We start from the raw sequence: 21,465 nt of genomic DNA on the forward strand, positions 1-21,465 counted from the left end.
GATCGAGGAAGGTCCTGTTCCATTTGAGCAGGGTGGTACTTGGCTAACACTTAGGCCACGGAGAATTAGCATTTAAATATGTGTAAAGTAATCTGAGGTATAGTGTTGGTCTCCAAAGGCAGGAATGAATAAACAAAACTGCAAGTATTTAGGTCCTTCTCCCCCTCAGCTCACCATTCTCAGAATGAATATAGTGTATTCATCACGCCTGTAAGTAACATTAGCAGAAGGTAGGAGAGAGACTGCCTAGCAACCCACAGAAATCCCAAAGAGAGGTGGAAAGGAAGTGATTTTCATGTAATTATTCACTTCTACAAAAGCTGTTGTCAGGTAGACACTAGAAACATAGCTGTTTTATTATTCCTCTAACCTACTTTTAATCTTTTGAGAATCACTACCATTAAAGAGAGGGAAAAAAGAGCTTAATTCAGCCATTTTCTGCCTGGCCGTTTAAGTTGTGTTTTCCTGCTCTAATGAAGGCTCTGCTTTCAGAAGCTGTGTTGTTTAAAAACCCCTGGGTAGTAAACTTCAGAAACAAACCAAATCCTGTATCCAAAACTCAACCTTTTTTTTTTTTGCTACTTCTCCACAATACACAGTTCATATTTTGTTTTGGTTTAGTTTCCCATTTAATGATACTTCCCATTGAGCTGAGAGAGCAACAAGATAATTTTTCTTTTTTTCTTTTTTTTTTTTTTAATTTTTTTCCCAAGAAGGCATTTGGGGACAGGGGGCAGGGGCTAAAGAGCTTATTTACTTTAGGTGACACAGTTGGTGCCAGCGTGCTTGGATCCAGCAGGTTTTGGTACTTTACTTTTCTGAGGAGGGAGACCCCAGTTCTTTGCTCAGCAAAAGCCAAGCTCTTTCCCTGGAGCTGATGGAGGCTGCGAGGAGATAATGGAGGGATATTTTCATCCTATTCTTGCCATCTGGATAAGGCTGGAGGAGTTGAGTTGTGTTCCACTTGTAAAACATCCTGCTGAGCTCTCTCTTACACTGATGACTGTCTGAACAGAGTTGCTTCTTTCAAGTAGCCTGGGGACAGGCATGTTTTCAGGGAATAGTCTGATTTATATCCTCATTTTTCTACATCACGCTTCTAGCATCCGTTCAATAAATGTAGATTTGATAAATTTAGACATTGAAAGTTTTCTGTCAAAGGGGTGTATTTGGTTGGACTCGATGATCTCAAAGGTCCCTTCCAACCAAGAAGATTCTGTAATAGAATATAACTATATCAAAAGTTTCTTGAAATACTATTGAAAGTGTACTTGTTGAGGTGGTGACTTTCAGAATGGTTTTATCATTAAGGTTGTCTTGTAAGTTCCCAGAAGCTTTAACCTCTGCCTTTACTTAAATTAACATCTACTCAGAAAAGTTACTTTAAAATTGCATTGCAACGGTCTGTTTTGCTCACTGGTTGGTCCACGGTTTCAGTTTCAAGCAGGAAGCTGTATTTTCCAAGTCAGCAAAAAGCTTTTTGTTGTGACCCCTGGGATTAATTAGTTTAATTTTGTGAAATACTTTTTTGTCTGATTTCTAAATCAATGTGTCCTTTTTAATTAACTCTGTTGAAAAGACTGGTAAACCTAACATGTACCAAGATCGGAAGATCAGTCTTTTCTGCTATTTTATAGTCAAACATGAGAAACTGTGCAGTTACAATAACTGTGTTGATTATGCGGGAAAATTAAAATAATAAAGTTTATTCTTCCCTGTTTGATTTTCTCTGCGGGATTCATAGGAGTAAGATCCACTGTCAGTGTAGTGCTAGTCAGGAAAAGAGCAGAATGCGTGCAAGGAATGGATTTATTCACTTTGAATGTCTGCATCTTCCAAGTGTTCGGGTCGGTTTTGAGAACAGAGCAGTACTTTGAACTGAAATCTGTGTTTTGCACAGTGCCGTGGCACAGACATTCAGCTGATATTTGTTAGCTGCTATTGAAGAAAAAAATGCAGTTGATTAAGAGAGAGTGACTAGAGAATAAATGAAAACTGGTTCATTTTCATGGCTTTGAACAGAGATTTCAGTTGACGGCAGTGAATTGTCCTTTTGCACTTTTTGCAGCGGCATCTAAAACCCCTGCGCGTTTCTGCTCAGGGTGGCTCTGGGGCAGACGTAGGTGCTTTGGCCTCTTCTCCATCCATTTGACAAAACATATTCTCCATTGAAAATATCCAAAATGAATCTCTGTCTGTCTTTTCTGGTGGGGTGTGGTGTGAATGTATAACATGCTTCATCTTGGTTAGCATTCGAGGAACATAGAAAGTGTCAAAAAAACCCCCAAAAGCCACGTATAGCTGTTGTTTTCCTTCCAGTGTATCCCATCCAGCCTTCATGCAGCAGTTTACTTATCATCCTGCTCTCTCCTGCTCTTGTCAACTCTGCTCCACAGTGCCAAACATAATAGTTCGTGATGCAGTTGAATGTTCTTCGTAATGAGAAAGCTGGAAAAAATTACTTTAATTGGCATAAGATCAGAGATAAAATGCTCAGTCCTCCATGACTGCCTATTTTATCATTTTGCTTAGAAGATCCATTCATACGTACAACTTGTAGCAGAGGAATGTAATAAATGGCAATTTAAGGAATGTTCTGGGAATGATGCTTATAGTTGCACATTAACCTACACTGTGTAGGCACACTTCAGTCAGCAGAATAATTCTTAGTTTCCTGTTGTCTTCAAAAGTTCATCTTGGTGATAATGTTGTCATATATTTAAAAGATGTGGGACCTAAGACTGGAAAAAATAGTCTTGAAAATAAAAAAATTACAAAGCTCACTGCCTGGGGTACTTTCCCGTGGCAGTAGAGAGTATGTGCTCTTTATTTTTAATATCAAAATATTGAGTCCAGCGGCCCTGGAGTCCTGCTCTTTGCTACACGAGGGCAGTCACTGTCAGGAGCCTCTGCACATGCAGGATTTGTGCATTAGCAGGAAGGCTGCAGGGAAAAGGTACCAGAATGTATGAACGTGGTGTGTTTTGTGTAACAGAGTTCTGAGTTATTCCTGTTTGTCTCGTATGTACAATCACAGCTCTTTTTATTAGTGTCAATGCAAAACGAAGGCCTGTTAATCATGAGAGGAAAGAAAGGTTCCAGCCTGACCTTGAAACAAGGTCAGAAGATCTTAGTAGTGTCTGTCTGTCCATCTGATTGCCCTCTGAATTGTAAGTGTGGGCTCAGAGCATGAGAACCTGCCGTTCTATGGGGTTACAGCAGCAAGGACAGCGCGGGTTTTGGTTTCAGCCCCTATTTGGTCAGACACAGTAGCTGGTAACTGAAGGCAGTCTGTAATGATGAGCTGAGAGAAGAGAGAGACCCAGGCTACCTGAGATGAAAGGACAGGGTGAAACAGGGACTTTGGCTTTTTCCCAAAGTTGTTAGAAACTGTATTTTTCCCATCATATTTTGCTCAGAATATATTCGGGAGTTTTCTACAGGTTTATGTCAGAAATTATTAGACCTGTTCTGACCTGCTGTAGCAGTGCTTGGAGCTGTGGTTGGCATTGCCAAAGGCAGTCCCCTAAACTCTCTTATCTAATTCACGTGGCAGGAGGAGAGGAGGAAGGAAGACCTATGTCAGGGCCGCGGCTGGCAGAATCTTTTGAAATGGTTTGATTCTCCAGAAGCTTCTATTAGTACTCATAATTAAACCTGCTGTTAATTCCTTCATGTCTGATGGGGGTACTCTTTAAATGCAGGTGCTACTTCAAGATTAAGTCCTAACATTTGAGCAGTTTCTTAGGGTCCTGTCATGTCTAAACCAATATGATAATAAAAGGATGTATATTACTTTTCCCCAAAAGATGAAGCTAAGATCTTTATCCTGGCCACCCTCTGTGAGTTCCATGACTGGTTTTTTGTCTGTTTCTTCTTGTTTCTACACTGCATATGGATTTTGCTTTTATTTTTTTTCCCGATCTTGGTTTAGTCCTCTCACTGTGGTCTCCTCCATTCATTGAATTTGCCTACCATTTACAGAACATGAAATACCCAGCCTGACTCCTGGGTGGCCTGGATGTAACCTGTGCTTTGGGACCACAGACTCACAAAATACGTGGTTTAGAAGCCAACTTGAAAATGCTAAACCTTGTGGTCTAGTACAGGTAGAGATGTTCTGTAGCTGACAGGAATTTTTGACATTTTCCACACAATCCCCACATATTGTGAGAAATGCTGGCACATGAGCATTAAACCTGTTGTGCAGCACTTAAGCTCTAGTAATGCTCCTATTTAAGCCTATTTGGCAACAGGTTGTTTTAGTCAGACATTCTCACTGTTATAAAAAGCTGTGACTCCTCTGTGCCTTTACCTTGAAATTTCATTTATTATATCCTGACAGCAAAGGCTTTATTTTTACAAATCTTATTTGAAACCAAAAGCAAACTGCTTTTTAAAATACAAACACTGCTGAGATTCATCAAAAAGTAATGAATAATTTAAATTAAAACTCTAAAGTGATTGCTCATTCTGTGATAACAAAATGGGAAATAAATGACAATCAACATTTGGAACATCATGTTTTAAAGAGGGAGTACGGCATTTAACTGGCCTGCGAGATCTCCCATGTTCTCAGGCAGAGTGCTTCATTATGGAGTTGTCATTAGCCACTCTGTACTTAAGGATGCTTTAGCTTTGCAGCTGAAGTGGGTGTTCAATCTCGCTGTTATGAATGAAAAAAAAAAAAGGGGGGGGGCAATATTTGTGAAACGACACCACCGGGATGCACATTACAGGCAGTTCTCAGGCACCAACGTGAAATTAATTTCCTTGATTTTGATAGAAATACTCAAGGAAGCAAAGTGTGTGGGTACAAACATAAACCCTTATATGTTTATCATTTCTAACAGATCTGTTAAGTGTAGACTGTGGAAAAGGTCACGGAAAGACAGATAAGCAATATATAGCTTTTGTTTAGTGGAAGAATCCTCATAGTGCTTGGTCGTTCTTGTAGTTCTGTGCCGAGAAACAGGGACGTTGCAGTTCTTTCAGATCAGCTGTTACATTGAAAACTCTCTCCTGAACCAAAGCGCCGCAATGATTTGGTACCATTAAGAAATCTGTGAAACGCAGTTTAGAAGATCGCAAAAAGAGAAAGGGTGACGTGTGTGTTTCTTTACATCTCTCTGAAACCGTAACACAGGCACCTGAGGCCTACGTGTGAGTTCAGGCTGGTATCGGGAACCAGCTCCTTCCTCCCCACCGATTCTCCGGGTTCGGAGAGCAGTGCCTTTGGGCGGGAATGGTGACATCTCTCCCGCGACAGGTCAGACACAGCTCTTGGGCCAGAGCCAGCTCTAATGCCATTGACAATCCTGTTTTCCTCTTGGTACAAAGCCGGGAGCCTTACTCTCTAGCAGCTTTATTCATTCCTGCTGCTTTTCTTTGCGTGTAATTAGGCATCTACTTCAGCGTCTAGACACCGCCTGCTCTTTAGAGTTTTTCTGGGTTTCTTTAGTGGAATTCCATCGTACTTTTTAGGCCCGTATATGGTCTTTCCTACTTAATGCCACAGTGACAATAACACTAGTGTTACACGAGTGGTTATTGTGGTTAACCACACTAACTAGTGGTTATACTCATCTGTTGACTTAAAGTAGAGGAAAAAACACACTTTGCAATCCCAGTAGGTGTGTGCATTACCCCTTAAAGGCTGCTGTTACCGCGCGCAAGGTGCTTGTGAGGACGTGCAGGTACAGACACAACCGAGCAGAGACACAGACGTTTGAACAAGGAGTAAGTATAGGAAGTGGTTGAGGTGACTGAGTGCTGCACTGGGCCTTTCTCAAAAATCATACTCTCTTTTGTTTGCTTTTCCCATTTTTACCGTTATTTGAGCAACAGACTGAAAAATTAAACCATCAACCGGTGTTTATCCCAAGAGCGTGCCTCCCCAGCCCACAGGCAGAGGCAACGTAGGCTGACCAGGTCCTGCCTCCCTGCAGGGCCCAGGCGGGAGGTGGGAGATGCCTGGCTCTGGATTTGAGCCTACGACCTGCCAAGAACATCATTTCTGAGTATCACATTTTAAACAAACTCCTCCCACTTCTGCTCAAAATGGCCTCAACACGCATTGTAGGCATCTTGCATTAACTCTAGACTAATACGCAAAGACATGCACAACCAGACAGAATAGTGACATTTCATGAATAGCTTCCTACCTGAGGTGTAAAATGAAGCTTTTCAGGTGACAACATAATATTTTTTTAAAACTATATATATTTGAGGAGAATGGGACTGAAAATAACTACTTGATTTTCCTATGTTCCCCAGATACAAAACAATTTTATACCTTTTGAATTACATTCAGCTGTTTGTCATGACTCCAAAAGCTTGTGGAAATGCCAGATAAAGTCAGTTTATCCTGGGAGATGTTTCCTGCAGTCGTGGGAGGATTCCATAATAGCTGTGTAGTAGTGTTTGCTTTGCTTTAGGAGCAGTAAAGGACTTCTGGAATGAGGTACGGCCTTAAGCGGTGAATGGTATTCTCCCAAATATCTGAAATGATAGGGACTGGGCTGCATCCTGAGGGAGGCTGCTGCAGGAATCCCCAAAGGTCTCTGTCTCTGAGGTTTCCCTATCCCAGCGCAGGGAATATGCCAGTATTCCTGTGCAGAGCTTTTTGGGAAGACATGAATTCACCGGACTCATCCCCTGAAGCCGTTTGGAGCTTGCTGTGCCTGCGGTGAGTCTGGTGAAGGCGAATCACACTCAACGTGGTACGTGAGGCTGTCACAGCATGTGCTGCGTGTTTGTTGTAGGGCAGCAGTAAGTCCTGAGACGTGGCAGTCGTGACTCTGTAGGGAGGTATTGTCTGCCCAGCTGTCTGAACTGTGTGCTTAGATACAGCACAGAATTACAGAAAATGTATACAGAGGGTACAGAAGGTAAAGGGGAAGGTACAAAGTTAGAGAAAAACCTGGAATCTAATGACAGTCTTTCAGGTGAGCAACGTTCATTTTTATTCTGCTTCATGGAAATAATAAACATCAACAGGTAAAAGGTTTTCCCCAAGGCCTCTGCTTTATTCAAGTACAGCACCAACTAGCTCGTTTCAGGACAGTTGTGCAATATTTTGTTTTATCCTTTTCGCCCACTGCTGGGCCCTGTAAATATACTGCATATTCTTCAGGCCTTGATCATCACAAAAAATGGCTCAGCCTTTCAAAGTGACTGATTTCTGCACTGTCCGCATGCTTCATAAACCTCAGTCATTTTGTTTTCAATGTATGGCATGACCCCATCTTACTGATGTAAAGAGATATATAGTGAGACTAAAATGAGCAGCTGTCAGTCATTTGGGGATTTTTAATTTGAAGTTGGCAGACCTGGCTTTTTATACTGTGGTTTTTTCACTTGTTCAGACACAGTTTTCATTCACCTTGGTTGCAACAGGGAGCGCTCAGTAATTTTGTACTTCACTTTGGACACCCATTAAATGAGGACTACCCAGTTAATGAACGTTGGAGAAAGGGCTGGTTTAAGTGATTTATGGACATCATGTCACATAGAAACTTTGTGGCAGAGACATGAAAAGAATCTAATTCTCCAGAGCAGTGTTCTGTTGTCTTCACTACAGCACATCCCCCTTCTTCCTTTTCATCCTTCTTCATTCATTGCATCCACTACAATCACGGCAACAAAGGAGGCAGGGGATCCTCCAGACAACAGGATCCTCTGTTTGACTTGTTTGATTCATCTCCCTGGGCAGAGAGATGAATGGTCATGTAAATGAAGGTTGTGTTCCAGACCTACACAGGAGAAGGCTAAATTGATGTTACCCAGGCAGGCGTAGTATCTGGGTATCGCTAGCTTTTGAGAGCTGGACTTTGCAAAACAGCCCTTGCCGTTTTTAGTAAAAAAATGTTCTCATTGATCCAGTTTTGTAGAATTGTGTTTGTACCACCACAGGTAGATATCAGCAGGACGCAGCTGAGCCCATTGCTTGTGGGCTAATGGGGGGAATGGGGAAAGCTGTGGAGTGTGGGAAAGGCTCAAAACGGGGATGAGGGCACAGAGAGCTCTGCCCTCGGCAAATGGGAAGTGGAGAGACTCCATCTCTCGCTGTCACCCCTTATTTCTACTTGCAGAGAGCAGGCAGCGCCACAGAGCTGAGGCTTGTTTACTTTGCCTTCTTCCTTTGGGAATTAGAGCTTCATCGTACAGGGTCGTTGAGCAGGCCCTTCTTCCCAGCCGGCAGGAACGATTCCTGTAGAGGAGTGGGAGCAAGCGGTGCCGCTCTACTCTGAGCTGGCCTTTGCATCCTTCCAGTTTGCCCACACTGTCGCTGAGCTCAGCATGTCTAGGAAATGGCTGTAACATGGGTGCAAAAATGTACACACAGTAGATGTAAAGGTTCTGTCCTTTGGCATTTGGATTTCGTAAATATTAAGGTATAATAAACAAAGAGTTTGTGCTTTAATTTTAATCTTGTTTTGGCATGGAAACGTTTCAAACATGAGATGAAAAAAAGTAAGAAGAAACACTTAATCCCGTCTTTTACTAATAGAAGACTAATGAATTGACTTAATTATCACTAACCAAAGGATTTTCAAGGTACAAAGTTTATAAAGCATGAACTGTTCTCTGGTACAGGTCCTTTCCTCTGGAATTTACTCAGGCCAGAAACGTATCAAGCCCCATCCCATTTCAGAAAATATATACCCCTTTTGTCCCAGGCTTTCACCAGCTTCTGGCTCCAGAACCCTCGGTCTGCAGCTCATTCCCAGTGGTTCCTTTGTCTCTGTCCTTCAGAATTTCATTGTTCTGCAGAACTGGGCTATGTTCATGCCATGTACTTCGTGTTACAACTTCTAGTCTAAGCCAGGCATTGCAAATTGAGCACTCTTAGAAACAATTAATAATGCTTTTGTTGCCATAAGCCAGATGGATGACACCTGGATTTGTGAGTGGTGTCTACAAGAGCCCGTCTGTACCCACTAGAAGTTTTAATGAGAACTACCTCCCCTGAGGTGGAGTTCATGAATGACTAAGACTGGGTGTGACTTTGGCTAATAAACAATTTGTGTACCTCAGCAGATTCTCCAACCACAAATGAGTGATCTGAGTGATGCCAAATGTCAAACGGTCACTAGCTCTTGGGGCAAGAATACGAAGAACGGATCTGTAATATCAACTGCAAGGCTTTCAAGTGTTGACATGTCTGGGCTGGTGATAAAATACAACAGAATTAGTCCATCTTTCATGTTATTTTCAGCTGCAAAAGTCTACCTGTAGTTTCTAAATTCCTTTCCCTCTTTGCCACTTTCTTGATCAGTTGTAGATGTTTTTGCCATTTCAGAAACCTGAAATTGAAATATTAATGGTCATCACAAATTAAACATCACTGGTTCTCTGAGTATGCAACCCAAAAGAAGCTACACCGACTCCATTATTCCATTCAGTAAATAAAATTACATCCTCCTTCCTGTTTAAACATTAGGCACAGGACCTCCAGAGGGATGTGCTCTTTGCTCCTCTTCTCGAGCAGGGCTGGAGTTTCTCACTGCAGAGCACAATTCCCCTCTGCCCCCGTTTCCATGAGTACTCGCTGTCCAAGGGATAATCACACTTCTGTGGAGCTGGCGTTTGCCGACAGAAAAGGCTGCTGCTCATCTAGTGCTGTACGATCCACCGCAGCGATGTGTTGTGCGAAAACCCAAAGGGGAGGAAGCAGCAGATTCCGCGTGTGCCCATCCAGTTTCCTAGCTTTTGTTTCTGCTTAAGAGGACCGTGCATTCTCAGTTGACCTCTGCTACTTACAGCTTTTTGGGAGCTTCCGATCTCGTTAAAGAGCCTGTCTGTCAAAAGCCTTTCTCTGCGCCATTTTTTCCTTACCGAGTGCTGAAACTCTGGGATGTAATCAGCTGTATCTTATTCAGTATGACAGCAATGAAACCATTTCAGCCACTGATGCAAATCAAATGTGATCTTAATGTTATTCCTAAACAGAAGCACTCTCAACAGCCCCAGAGACTAAGGTCTCACTTGATCACATGTAAAACAAATACATCCCCTTCATATATTTATGAGTCTTTGATTACTGTTATTAGTATTGCTATTATTAGTCATGAAATAATTACCTGCATTACCTTTTTCCTGCCTCAAGCTCAGAGTAGCTGATGGCCACAGAGCTATTGCCTCTGGTCATCAGTCAGTGGTTTGTTACTTCTCTGAAAAGCACTTTGGTTGCTCTGCTTTTAAAAAAACCTGACTTACAGAGCTCATTTATCCCAGAAACTAGGAGTCAGGACTTATTGGATTGGAAATAATAGTGCAGCCGTGTAGATGTGGGTCCTTCACATTGCTCTTGTGGCAAAATCAGGAGTTGGAAAGTATATTCACCTCCAGTAATAACACGCCCAGGCTCTAGTCGAATGAAATTAACTGTTTTGTTGGAGTGTTTTTAAAATAAAAAAAAAATTGCATGTTATATTAATGTTCTGAGATTGCTGTGAGGGGACTATCACTGTCTCATCTTATTCTTCCTTTTTTTTTCTTTTCTTTGACTTAGAATTTAATATTTGCATCATTTTAGGATATAAATGTTACCATAATGATATTATAAAGGTACGTACTTGAAGAGATTTTCAATTAGAGAAGACACTAAGAATTCAATAAATACAACAAAATGGGTGCTCTTCTGAACCAGTTGGAAAATTCTATACAGTTACAATAACTAAATAACTAAAAATAGAAATGCTGAATAATCATGAATTCTGTATTTTACTTGCCAAAATCAAAGGGCAAAGTATCATCCCACATTTTGTAGCTGTATTGATTACAGTTGATTTTTCACTTTTAGGCTACAACATTCTAAAATAAAACTAGCGGAAGCTTCTTAGTTCACCTAATTATAAAATAAAACCAAATGCTTGATTAATCTACTATTAATATCACTAATTCACTCTAACAGCACTCCTGAATACATATAATATGGATGACATGTCTCAAGAAGATACATATGTTTACGTTATGGAGACACGCATTTACATTTACACTCCAAAACTTTATTAAAAAGTAAGCAGTTTTGTAAAAAGTAATCAGTTTTGAAGTTGAGATGTAATATATCCAATTAGAAATGTCAGAAGCAAATTGCTATTTTGAGAAGTTTATAATTGTGTAATATTTTGTACATATATAATAAGATAATAATGCTTTTGTTGAAAATCTATCAGCATTCCTAAAAAAGCCCCTTTCCCTGGATAAGTTGCCCCTTTTCTTTCCCCAGCTTAATTTGTACATTCCCTATGAATGGCATATTTTGTCTTTAGAGTATTTTTTCACAGTAAATTATTAAATTTGAATAAATAATTATCAAGTGAGAATGAGATAAATGCAGATGATTCTATTTTGGTTGCAATTACTAACACCTGATAGTGTTAATAAAGCCATTAAGGAATTAATACTGGGTGAGGTTTTTCTCCAGAAGTTGTGTCTCTCCACTTGGATTATGTTGAACCCGTGAAGCCCAGCTGAGTTACTGCTTGTGTATTCCAGGGGGAAGGAGGAGGGAATGTAATTCACAGCCTATTTTTTTTTAAGGTTGTGACTTATAAAAGGTTTTCCAGACACTATTACTCTGCACGGTTCCCTCTGCAAATCTGCAGTCGATATATGCATAAAGGAGATTCCTTCTTTTTTAACCACTCCATTTTTTTTTGTCTTCAGGTGTGGGTGGATGCCGGAACACAGATATTTTTCTCTTATGCCATCTGCTTGGGGTGCTTGACAGCCCTGGGAAGTTACAACAACTATAACAATAACTGCTACAGGTAATATCTTCCACAATTTCTTTTTACGCTTCCCAGTGTTGGAAGTGTTTTTACACAGTTTCAGTGATGGAAATGTTTATGTACTTAGCTTCGCTCAGAATTACTTCCCTTTTCCTTTAGCTATTTGCATGAGTAATCATAAGCAAATGCACACGTTTTTGTAGAACAGAGATCTATAATGTTTCTTAGAATTGTTTCAGGGGAACTCTTTTCCAAAATTTGGTGTTTTCATCCCTCTTAATCATATCTGACCCTTGCACACTCAGCACACACAGGTAGACACAACTGCATGTATAATATACTGAATTTCATACATACATAATTGCATGTGTGTGCAGTATTTGATTGTGTAACGTATATCTGCTTTAAAAAAAAAAATTCCTACAAAAAATTGTTACTGAAACTCACCTGAGTTTGGTCTATGCTTGAATGTCACTTTATCCCATAGTTTAGTGGCTCCCAGCTAGAGCACAGTAGAAATGGAAAGTATTTCATTGCTTGTCCTCATAGAAATCAGTAAGGAAAGTGCTAATGACTTCAGTAGAGTTTAATCTTTCCTGAATCAACGTCAAAAGGATGTGACTCACACAAAATCCTCATTCCATTTTACTGGGCTGGGCAGGGCAGGAATAGGAGCACTACATTTTTCTTCTGGCGTGAGAGTAGTTATTGAATTAGTTTTCCTACTATTCAACAGCCTTTAATACAAGACAGTAAGTGACAGTTTGATTGTACTGACTCCATTATGATCAGAGAAATAAAATTTAACTTTTCTATAAAGAAAATAATTCAGTCCAAAAGCAAAAGAACCTCAAGCACACCACCTCTGAAACCCCAAAAGCGTAAGTACTTGATTGGAGAGTTCAGGAGACAGTTATAGGAAATGCCGCCTTCTTTCAATGTCTTAGCAACAATTTGCTCTTCTGCCAGAGAAACACCGAACAGTAGGAGTCTCCAGACAGAAAGGGAACTGGGATAGTGGAAGCCAACCACAGAGATAGGAATGTATCCACCAGCTGAGTGTCTGCAAAGCTCTCCAGGGGCAGTTGAGGGCACTTTGCCATCTAAACCTGCAAAGTAACTTAGCAGCAATGTAAGTTACTCTTCACTTGGCTATGACAGCCAAAATTCCAAATGTTTTGCTGCATGAAGTAGTGGAATGTCCCCTACAATCTTCAGTGCTGATGGATGTTACTTTCAGCATAACGATCAAGATGCCCCAGCAGAGGATAATGGATATCCCTGCGGAACAGTGGGTAATTAAAGTTTTCCCTAATTAGCCTAAGTGATGCTTTAACAAAGGCATCCTTTTCTCTCTTTTTTTAATTTTAGTTTTATTTCTTTCCAGTTGCATCCCATCTAGAAACTCTTCTGACACTGCCTCAAGGACTGCAGTAATTTTTTTACTATGGTTTTGTAACCACAGTCATTACAAAAAGTAGGAGTTCTGAGGTGTGCTCAGAGAGCTTACCTAATTTCCCTTCTTTTCCTCTGACCCGAGCAGCACAGGTTGTAAAAAACAGCAGCAGCTCTCCGTTAAAGCTCTTGAGTACTTCTTACTGAAAATGTTTTCACAAATTTCCTGAATAGGACAGATTTTATTGTGTCCCAAAGTAGGATTCTTAAGAAATCTGAGGACACAAGTAGGACAGAAGTTAACCGCAGAAAGCGGCTGAGTTAAACAGGGTTGTTAACAGAGCAAGACATACAAAGCAGCTGCGCAAAGGAAAGCGGAATTAAAATTGTATTCTAACTAGCACTTAAAAAAATGAAAATCAAGCCATGGATTTGCCTCTTGCAATACCCACAGCACACTGGCTGGTTGTAATCTACTTCTAGTGGGAGGTGTCCCTGCCCATGGCAGGCAGGTTGGAACTTGATGATCTTTCAGGTCCCTTCCAACTCTTAAGCATTCTGTGATTTTATGATTCTACTCTTTTGGCACACTGTTTTACTAATTTTTTTTCTTTTTTCTAAGGGACAGTGCTGTGGAAAATAATGAGATGAGGTATTTTAATGGAAAATGGGAAAATCTAAACTGCACGTGGGTTTTTCTTATTAGCAACCTGATCTAATTCATTAACATTGTAAATGAATTGCAAAAAAGTCACTTCACGTCTTTGAATAGGACATAATTTTTTATTGTCCTTATCTTTCATTGTAATACATTAATACAGAACCTCCCTGGATTTACACCAATTTATATCAAAAGTGACTCTTACGAGAAGATGAAAGTAGCGGCAGTACCATCAGTGGGCAATGTTTTCCCCATATAAATAAAAGAAAGGTGTACTGGTATTTCCTCTAGTTTTTAGCAAGCTGAGAATTCCTAATCCATTCAGACCTCAAGGAATGGATTCACTTCAGACAACCTCAGCAGACAGAAGAGGAAGATGTTCTTGTTCCTGCTTCGTGTGCTCTGTATTTGCAGAACCGGAAGCTCTGCAGTTCCCCCCTGGGGGAAACACCATTTGGTTTCTTGGCACCGCTCCTTTGTACTGGAGGCGGCACCTCGGAAGGACAATTTTTACGCTGAACCCCATGTACAAATCAGGGGTCGGCTGCCATGTTGCCGCTGGGGCACAGAAGATAAATCAGCGATTTCACACACTGTCAACAAATGGACAAAACTTTTAGGAAATGAAGATGTGTCCTTTATCAAGCTTCTTGTCTAAGAGGAAAAGAGGGATGGGAATTGGTCTTGAGGGGATCCATAAGGGCAAGGAAGTAACTGGAGGGATGCACAAAGGCTCTGTGGGCTCTGCTCTCTAATGAGAGAAGCTCCTGAAGGAAGGCAGAACCAATTTTCAGCAGTATCCTCCCTGTCAGGCAGGGAGAAGATACAGGATGCGTGTCTTGAATTATTCAGGTGATTGGCAAGACATTCATTTGGAAGAATGTGAATTTTTCATAAAAATTTGAAGTTTTCCTTTCATGTGAAATCAGTTTGGGTTTCAGTCAGGCTCTGATGCCTCCCTACCAAGGATGCTTATAAAAAATTGATGGAAAATTAGAGAAACTTCATGTTCTCCTTCCAATGGTTCTTGGGCATTTGTGTTTTAAAATTCATTGGTTTCACAATCGATGGATCCAGATCCCCCTCTCAGTTTTTCTTCCCATAGCAGAAAAAAGAAGACTGAATTACAGGTTACATACTTGTATCTAAGGGAAAAAAAAAAACCAAACCAGCAGGGGCTGCGGGGGTAGTAGAATTCCTGCAAAGATGAAGGAAGGATGGAAATTGAAATTGGAGGTTGTATTTTTATTAGGACAGGAAACACTGCTAGGTCCCCAGAGAACTGAGTGTTCAGTCTGTGATTGTGTAACTGGGGAAGAAGATGATGGCGCTGTGGCTGTGTTATGTCACAAGAACAGGTACCTCACTAACTGGAGATGATGGAAATCCCCTTGGGTTCACTTTGGCCTGTTTCCTTGGAGAAACGCGTATCTACCCTGTAACCATGGTACTGTGTTTCACGGGTTTTCCTTGTGAGCGGAGAGATGGCCGTGCTCCTCTTGTTATATAGTTATATCTCTCTATATGATCTAGTCATATAGGATTGTCCGGCTTAAACCACTTGGGCCTTGCCCCAGGACCTTACTTCAAGAGGGAGCAGCAGGAACTCTCGGGCTCTGAAGGTGTGCAAGGAGCAATGTGTCTCCAGTTCAACCAGATTTCACATGGTTAGGAACCATGTCCTGTGCCACACCATTCACCAGAAAAAAATACCTTGTTGTTTGGACTGCATTTGAAGCCTGGGAATTATCTAAATCAAATCTTATCTGCAGAAAACAGGCTGTTCCAAATGGAAGCATCATCCGACTGGTGAGCAGCCAGATCCATCCCACTGAAGCAGCACCTGTTTTTTTTCCCTCAAAGGATTAAAAAAAAATACATCTTTCTGACATCTCTTATTGACAGAGTTTCATCGCACTTAGTTTTAATTTCTCAGCTCTGAACTCACCAGTTTCTTAGGTGAGAGAGGCTGGACTGAGAGTCTCTCCAGAGCTACTCCGTGCTGAAATACACTGAGAGGAAAGGTTAGGAAGATGGTCGTCTTCTTTTTTTTCTTTCTCTGCAAAGCACAAAGAACTCTGAGCTTCTGGTTGCTTTCTTTTAGATTGCTATTTTGCTTTAAAACATCCAAGTGTGTAACTAGCCTGGCTGTGCCTAACTACAGGAAGCAATTTCCTATGAAAAGCAAGTAAATAACAGGTTTGGATGTTGACCACTTTCAGAAAGTATTTTAAAGGAACTCTTTCCCCCTGCTCATGGACAAGTGTTAGAGTCCGTGCATGAAAGAAGTGTGAACATCGCTGGACTTCTCCATGTCTGAGTCTTGATCTACAAATGGCAGTACTCATTCTTTTTAATTTCTGGACAAATTTGGGCATTTTATAGATGATATGCCATATAGAATTTTTTTTGCTATGAAATGATTATGAAAAGATAAAAACGTTCTCAAAATAGTGGTTAAAATTAACTGTAGATAAGGTGATGAGAGAGAGCCAAAGCCTCCCATGGCCCAATGGCCGTAGTTCAAGCGTCTGCCCGCTTCTTGCCGTTGGGAATGTGTGTGCCTGGCACTAAGGGGAGTCAGAGTCAGCAAGAGGAAGAGCTTTGAGCAGGTGTGGGATGCAGCGCTGGGCTCATGACTTAAGGAATAAGATGCTGGAATTGGTCACCTCTCTTTCAACTCAATAAATTGATGAGATGAAGTTACAGGGTAAAAATACCAAAGGAAACAACCAACAGGACAGAGAGTTTTCCAAAGATGTTTTGCCGGAATATATGTCAGGACTTCAAAAATGTGAATTGTCTCTGATTCTCAAAAAGTCACTATAAATCTGTGACAAAGATGGGAATCATTAGTGAAGATGTGGATTCAGAACCTGTGAGATTTTACACGGCCATTTCTTCTCATAGATACCAGCCTAAGGCATGGGCTTGGCAGAGCTTGCCTTGTGCTTCTGTGTTTTAGAATCCTAATTTACGTTCGGGCATCGAGGTTAGATTATTGCTGTCTTAAGTACACAGCTGTCTCTTGTAGCAAACAGTCTTAAAAGACTGACTGTCATGATAAATCATTCTTACCTCATCATCTGTCAAGCCTGAAGTGCTGTCTGAAGGCAGGATGAACAACGATATGTCACTGAGCTCTGGGGAAAGATCACACCTTTCTGCAAGAGTATTTTCTCTTTTTTTTTAAAGTGATTTACTATTGTGATGTTTCTGATCTGGGAAAAGAAATATTTCTTTACCTTGGCTTGTAATTGTCACTGATGTTTGAGAGATCAGCGTCCCTGCACTGTCTTTGCCTACTTGTTAGGTGCTTTTTTAGGCATGTACGCACTTCTTAGATTATGTGTGGGGTTTTCATTACCACAGCTTCCTAAAAAACGTTTATAAGGCAAACTGGAGTTGTATTTTGTATGGATATATATTGCCAATGTGCTGTAACTGCAATAGAATTAGCTACGATCTGATTTCCAGGAAACAAATTACTTCCATTTTTATATAGTTTATAGAATCATAGAATGGTTTGGGTTGGGAGGGACCTTAAAGATCATCGAGTTCCAACCCTCCTGCCCTGGGCAGGGACACCTCCACCAGACCAGGTTGCTCAAAGCCCCATCCAGCCTGGCCCTGAACCCTTCCAGGGATGGGGCATCCACAACTTCTCTGGGCAACCTGGGCCAGGGTCTCACCACCCTCACAGGAAAGAATTTCTTCCTAATATCTAATCTAAATCTCCCCTCTTCCAATTTAAAACATTACCCCTTGTTCTATTGCTACACTTCCTGACGAAGAGTCCCTCCCCATCTCTCCTGTAGCCCCTTCAGATATTGGAAGGCCATTATAAGGTCTCCCCGGAGCCTTGTCTTCTCCAGGCTGAACAACCCCAACTCTCTCAGCCTGTCTTCATATGAGAGGTGCTCCATCCCTCTGATCATTTTCATGGCCTCCGCTGGGCCCGTTCCAACAGGTCCATGTCCTTCCTGTATTGAGGACTCCAAAGCTGGACGCAGTGCTCCAGGTGGGGTCTCACGAGCGCAGAGTAGAGGGGTCGAATCACCTCCCTTGCCCTGCTGGCCACACTTCTTTCGATGCAGCCCAGGATGTGGTTCCTCTGGAATACATTATTACAGCTACTGTAGAAAAATTGTTCTTGACACCATTCTTACAGTATTTATACATGTTTTATAAAGATTCTCAATAAAATTTTAAAGATTTTCAATAAAAACAGTAAGTCAGTAGCAACAGGTTTGCAGTTCAACCAGTTAAAACACAAGCAAAGGTATTATGAGGATATCTTCCTGCAAATGCTTACGCCTGACTGATTTCTCTCAGGCATAATATCAGTTGGGAGCTTCCACTTAATGAGCAACTTAACATCCATTCCTGCAGCTCGGGGTTCTGTTAGTCCTATGGCTCAGGACGTGAAAGAAACCCAGGCTCTGGAGATCAACTGCAGTGTTTTTTATTTATATTTTCAGAGACTGCATCATGCTCTGCTGCTTGAACAGTGGCACAAGCTTTGTTGCTGGTTTTGCTATCTTTTCAGTTCTTGGATTTATGGCTTATGAACAAGGCGTGCCCATTGCAGAAGTTGCAGAATCAGGTAAGTTCCAAAAGCAGTTTTCTGAGTTAATAAAAACTGCCCAGAGGTTGCTGTCAGAATACTTAATCTGTGCCATTATCTAATGGATAAGTCTTGCAGATAGTTTTACAAAACTCCTCTTAAAAACCCATTACCTGACTCATTAGTATAACTGCTGGAAGAAGAGTTCTTAACTATTGTGATGGTCACACGTTTACGTGTAAAAAATATTAATGTTACTGTGCATAGCACCAAATTCAGAAAGCCAAGGAGCTATTGTAACACAAACTTACTCCAGCTGAGCATCCAGGAGGTTGTTTAGCAGAGATACATTGCGCAGTTACGCCCCTTGAGTGTTATATCCTCATGAAAGGAGCATCCAGTTTTCTTTAAATGAGACACACCGAAATCCACAGAAATATTTGTTCCTTTTGGGAGGGGAGGAGGTGGGAAACCCAAAAAGAAAAAAGATACAGCTATTAAAGTAATGAGAAACCAGCTGCGTAGGAGAAATCTGGAAGTCCTCTGAAGTCTTGCTTAATGTATACTGTCCAAATACAGAATTCTAACAGTAAGATGGCTAATGCCGTCTCCTAATCTCAGGAAGTTTTTCTCCCAGGGACATACATTGAGACACTCTGGTTGATTAAGTTTAAAAGTTCTTGGTTTGAGTCCAGAAAGGCACAAAGGCCCAGCTCTATGAGAAATTAACACCTAACATTTATTACCATCACTTGGAGTTAGCCATCTAATGAAAGTTAACTGCTTTTTAATGTCTTTGCGGATGTAACATCTTTAAGCATCACTTAAAACTCAACAGAACAAGGAGAACAGGAGCGCTGCCGAGAAAGAAAAGCGATAGAATGCTGAGCTGTTGAGAAGGAGAAATGACTCTCGTGAAGTTAGCCAAGGTTAGCAGGAAAACTGCAGAGCAAGTAGAGCTTCACTGATACTGTCATGGAAAATATTCCTCTTTTCCTAAAGCCCCCAAGACAACTGGCTTACACTATTACAGAAGCTCTACAGAAAAAGGTTAAAAGACTACAGCAATTCTGGAAATTATAGGAGCTTGCAAATACTGCATTTAAATGAAGAAGCAGTAGAGTGTTGGCAGTTCTTCACTGAAGTTCTTGCAGCAGGAGCACAGGGGTGTCCTTTCTCAGCCTGGTGATACTGCCTTTGTGTCCCTGCTGTAAAAGCCGGCTAACTTCAATAAAAGCTGTTAGTGCATGAGAGTTTGCAGCAGCTGAAAAATGGGCACAGGTAAATAAGAACAGGAAAATACGAGCAAGGTGAGATGGTATTTCAGCAGATCTGAGAAGTTACCAGTGCTGTTCCAAAAATCTTCTATTTTAAAGATTTCTGTAAATAAGCAGCCAATGAATTGATGTTGTGTGCCAGCAGCAGCACTCGGAAATGCAGAGCAGATCCTGAACAAACCAGTAGACATTTGGCTAGCACCATGTATGGCTTCCAAGATGCAGCTCTGACCATTGACAGTGTTCTTGCACAAAATGTCAGATACACCCTTGTCTTACGGGAAAAAAAAAGATTGCAGAATATGTTAATAAGTCATCTAAGGCAACCACAGGACCACACGCTATTACTTACTCAGGTATGTGAGTCTTGCTGTACATCTGCAGGAAGAAGAAAGAGAACATAAAGTACAGTGATGTCTTAACGGAAGTCTTGACCTTCACACATTTGGACAGGATGTAGGCAGAGCTGATGTGCCAACCAGGTCTTCCTTACTGATTAGCCTCATCACCAAATGTTTAGACTATTAGAGATGTAGAGTTTGTCAAGGTTTTCAATCTTGTATTTAGCAGCAATTATCTGCCAAGAAGAGCAATCAAGTCGTGGTGGGTTACCCCTCGCCAGCAGCTAAGCACCCGCACCGCTGCTCGCTCACTCGCCCGCCGCAGGGGGAAGGGAACGGGAAGAGAAAAAGTGAGGAGACTCGTGGGTTCAGGCAGAGAGAGTTTAAGACGCGCTGCTGTGCGAGCCATGATGTTGGTGTCAAAGCTGTTCTACCCACACACCCAAACGCCAGCACCGCACAGGCGGTTATGGAGAGAGTTAACTCCATCACAGCCAGACCCAGCACACAAGGACAAAATATTTCCTTTCTTTTCCTCCTTTTCAGGACCGGGACTCGCATTCATTGCTTACCCTAAAGCTGTTACCATGATGCCTCTCTCTCCCCTGTGGGCAACTCTGTTCTTCATGATGCTCATATTCCTTGGATTAGATAGTCAGGTATGAAACACACACTATTGAAATATTTTGTCAGATTCCCGAGCATGCGTATATCAGCATCCTTGATGTAAACAGCATCTAACCTGATGAAAGAATGAACCCTAACTTAATTCCTTGCTTAAAACCATCGATTTAAGTTCCTTATTTTAAATCTTAGTTATGCGATAGTGGAGATTCCTTTATGATTTACTGTGAACACTGATTCAGCCTGACTAAAGCTTTCATTATTAACACAGAAATTAGTTTAAACTTAAATATGGGTGATTAAAATTCACAGTTCATTAAAATACCAGTGTGTTGTCTTTTCCTGTTTTTAAAGCACTTTGCAGTGAATTTTGAAACTGAATACCCGATAGTGATAATGTAAGTTCCTACGGTGTACTTACACTTCAAGATACCATAGCAAGAAACGCGTAGTCATATTCTGCGGCAAAGTGACAGCGTAGGGGTTGTCCTTCCTGTGTGACCATAGGAATTGTGAAAGCTGCTTGATGAAAAATGTAAAGTAGGTGGCATTGTTAGCATGCAGCTCAGCTCTCTGCCTGATTTGGTTCAGAGGGTTTATGATTGTACACTGTAGAATAAAGCTCTTCAGTGCTTATTTTGCATGACATTTCCAATCATTACACTTAATGTTTTAATAACTGCTCCTTTTCCCAATCTAACAATTTTTTTATAAGTCTTTTTTAAAATGAGCGATTCTTGAATTCTCCTCTTGACTGTTCCAATGAAGTAGGCTTTATACTGTCTACTTTTGGGCATTAATTTTGGTGCCTATTTTAGAAACCTTGCTCCAGAGCCCTGAGTCAGAAGCTCAGGCCTCTTGC

The 21,465-nt window shown here is 41.2% G+C and overlaps 1 protein-coding gene across 1 annotated transcript in view; it reads left to right on the top strand.

The window, feature by feature from the left end:
* Positions 1-21,465, top strand: part of SLC6A11 (solute carrier family 6 member 11) — a 100,652-nt gene that overhangs the window by 72,024 nt on the left and 7,163 nt on the right. Inside the window, exons 7-9 of the mRNA XM_074152726.1 lie at positions 11,674-11,777; positions 18,276-18,400; positions 20,526-20,638. Coding sequence (XP_074008827.1) covers positions 11,674-11,777; positions 18,276-18,400; positions 20,526-20,638 — 342 coding nt within the window. The remainder of the gene's footprint in view (positions 1-11,673; positions 11,778-18,275; positions 18,401-20,525; positions 20,639-21,465) is intronic.

The sequence above is a fragment of the Numenius arquata genome, chromosome 8 (assembly GCF_964106895.1).
Source record: "Numenius arquata chromosome 8, bNumArq3.hap1.1, whole genome shotgun sequence".
NCBI classification, from domain to species: Eukaryota; Metazoa; Chordata; class Aves; order Charadriiformes; family Scolopacidae; genus Numenius; species Numenius arquata.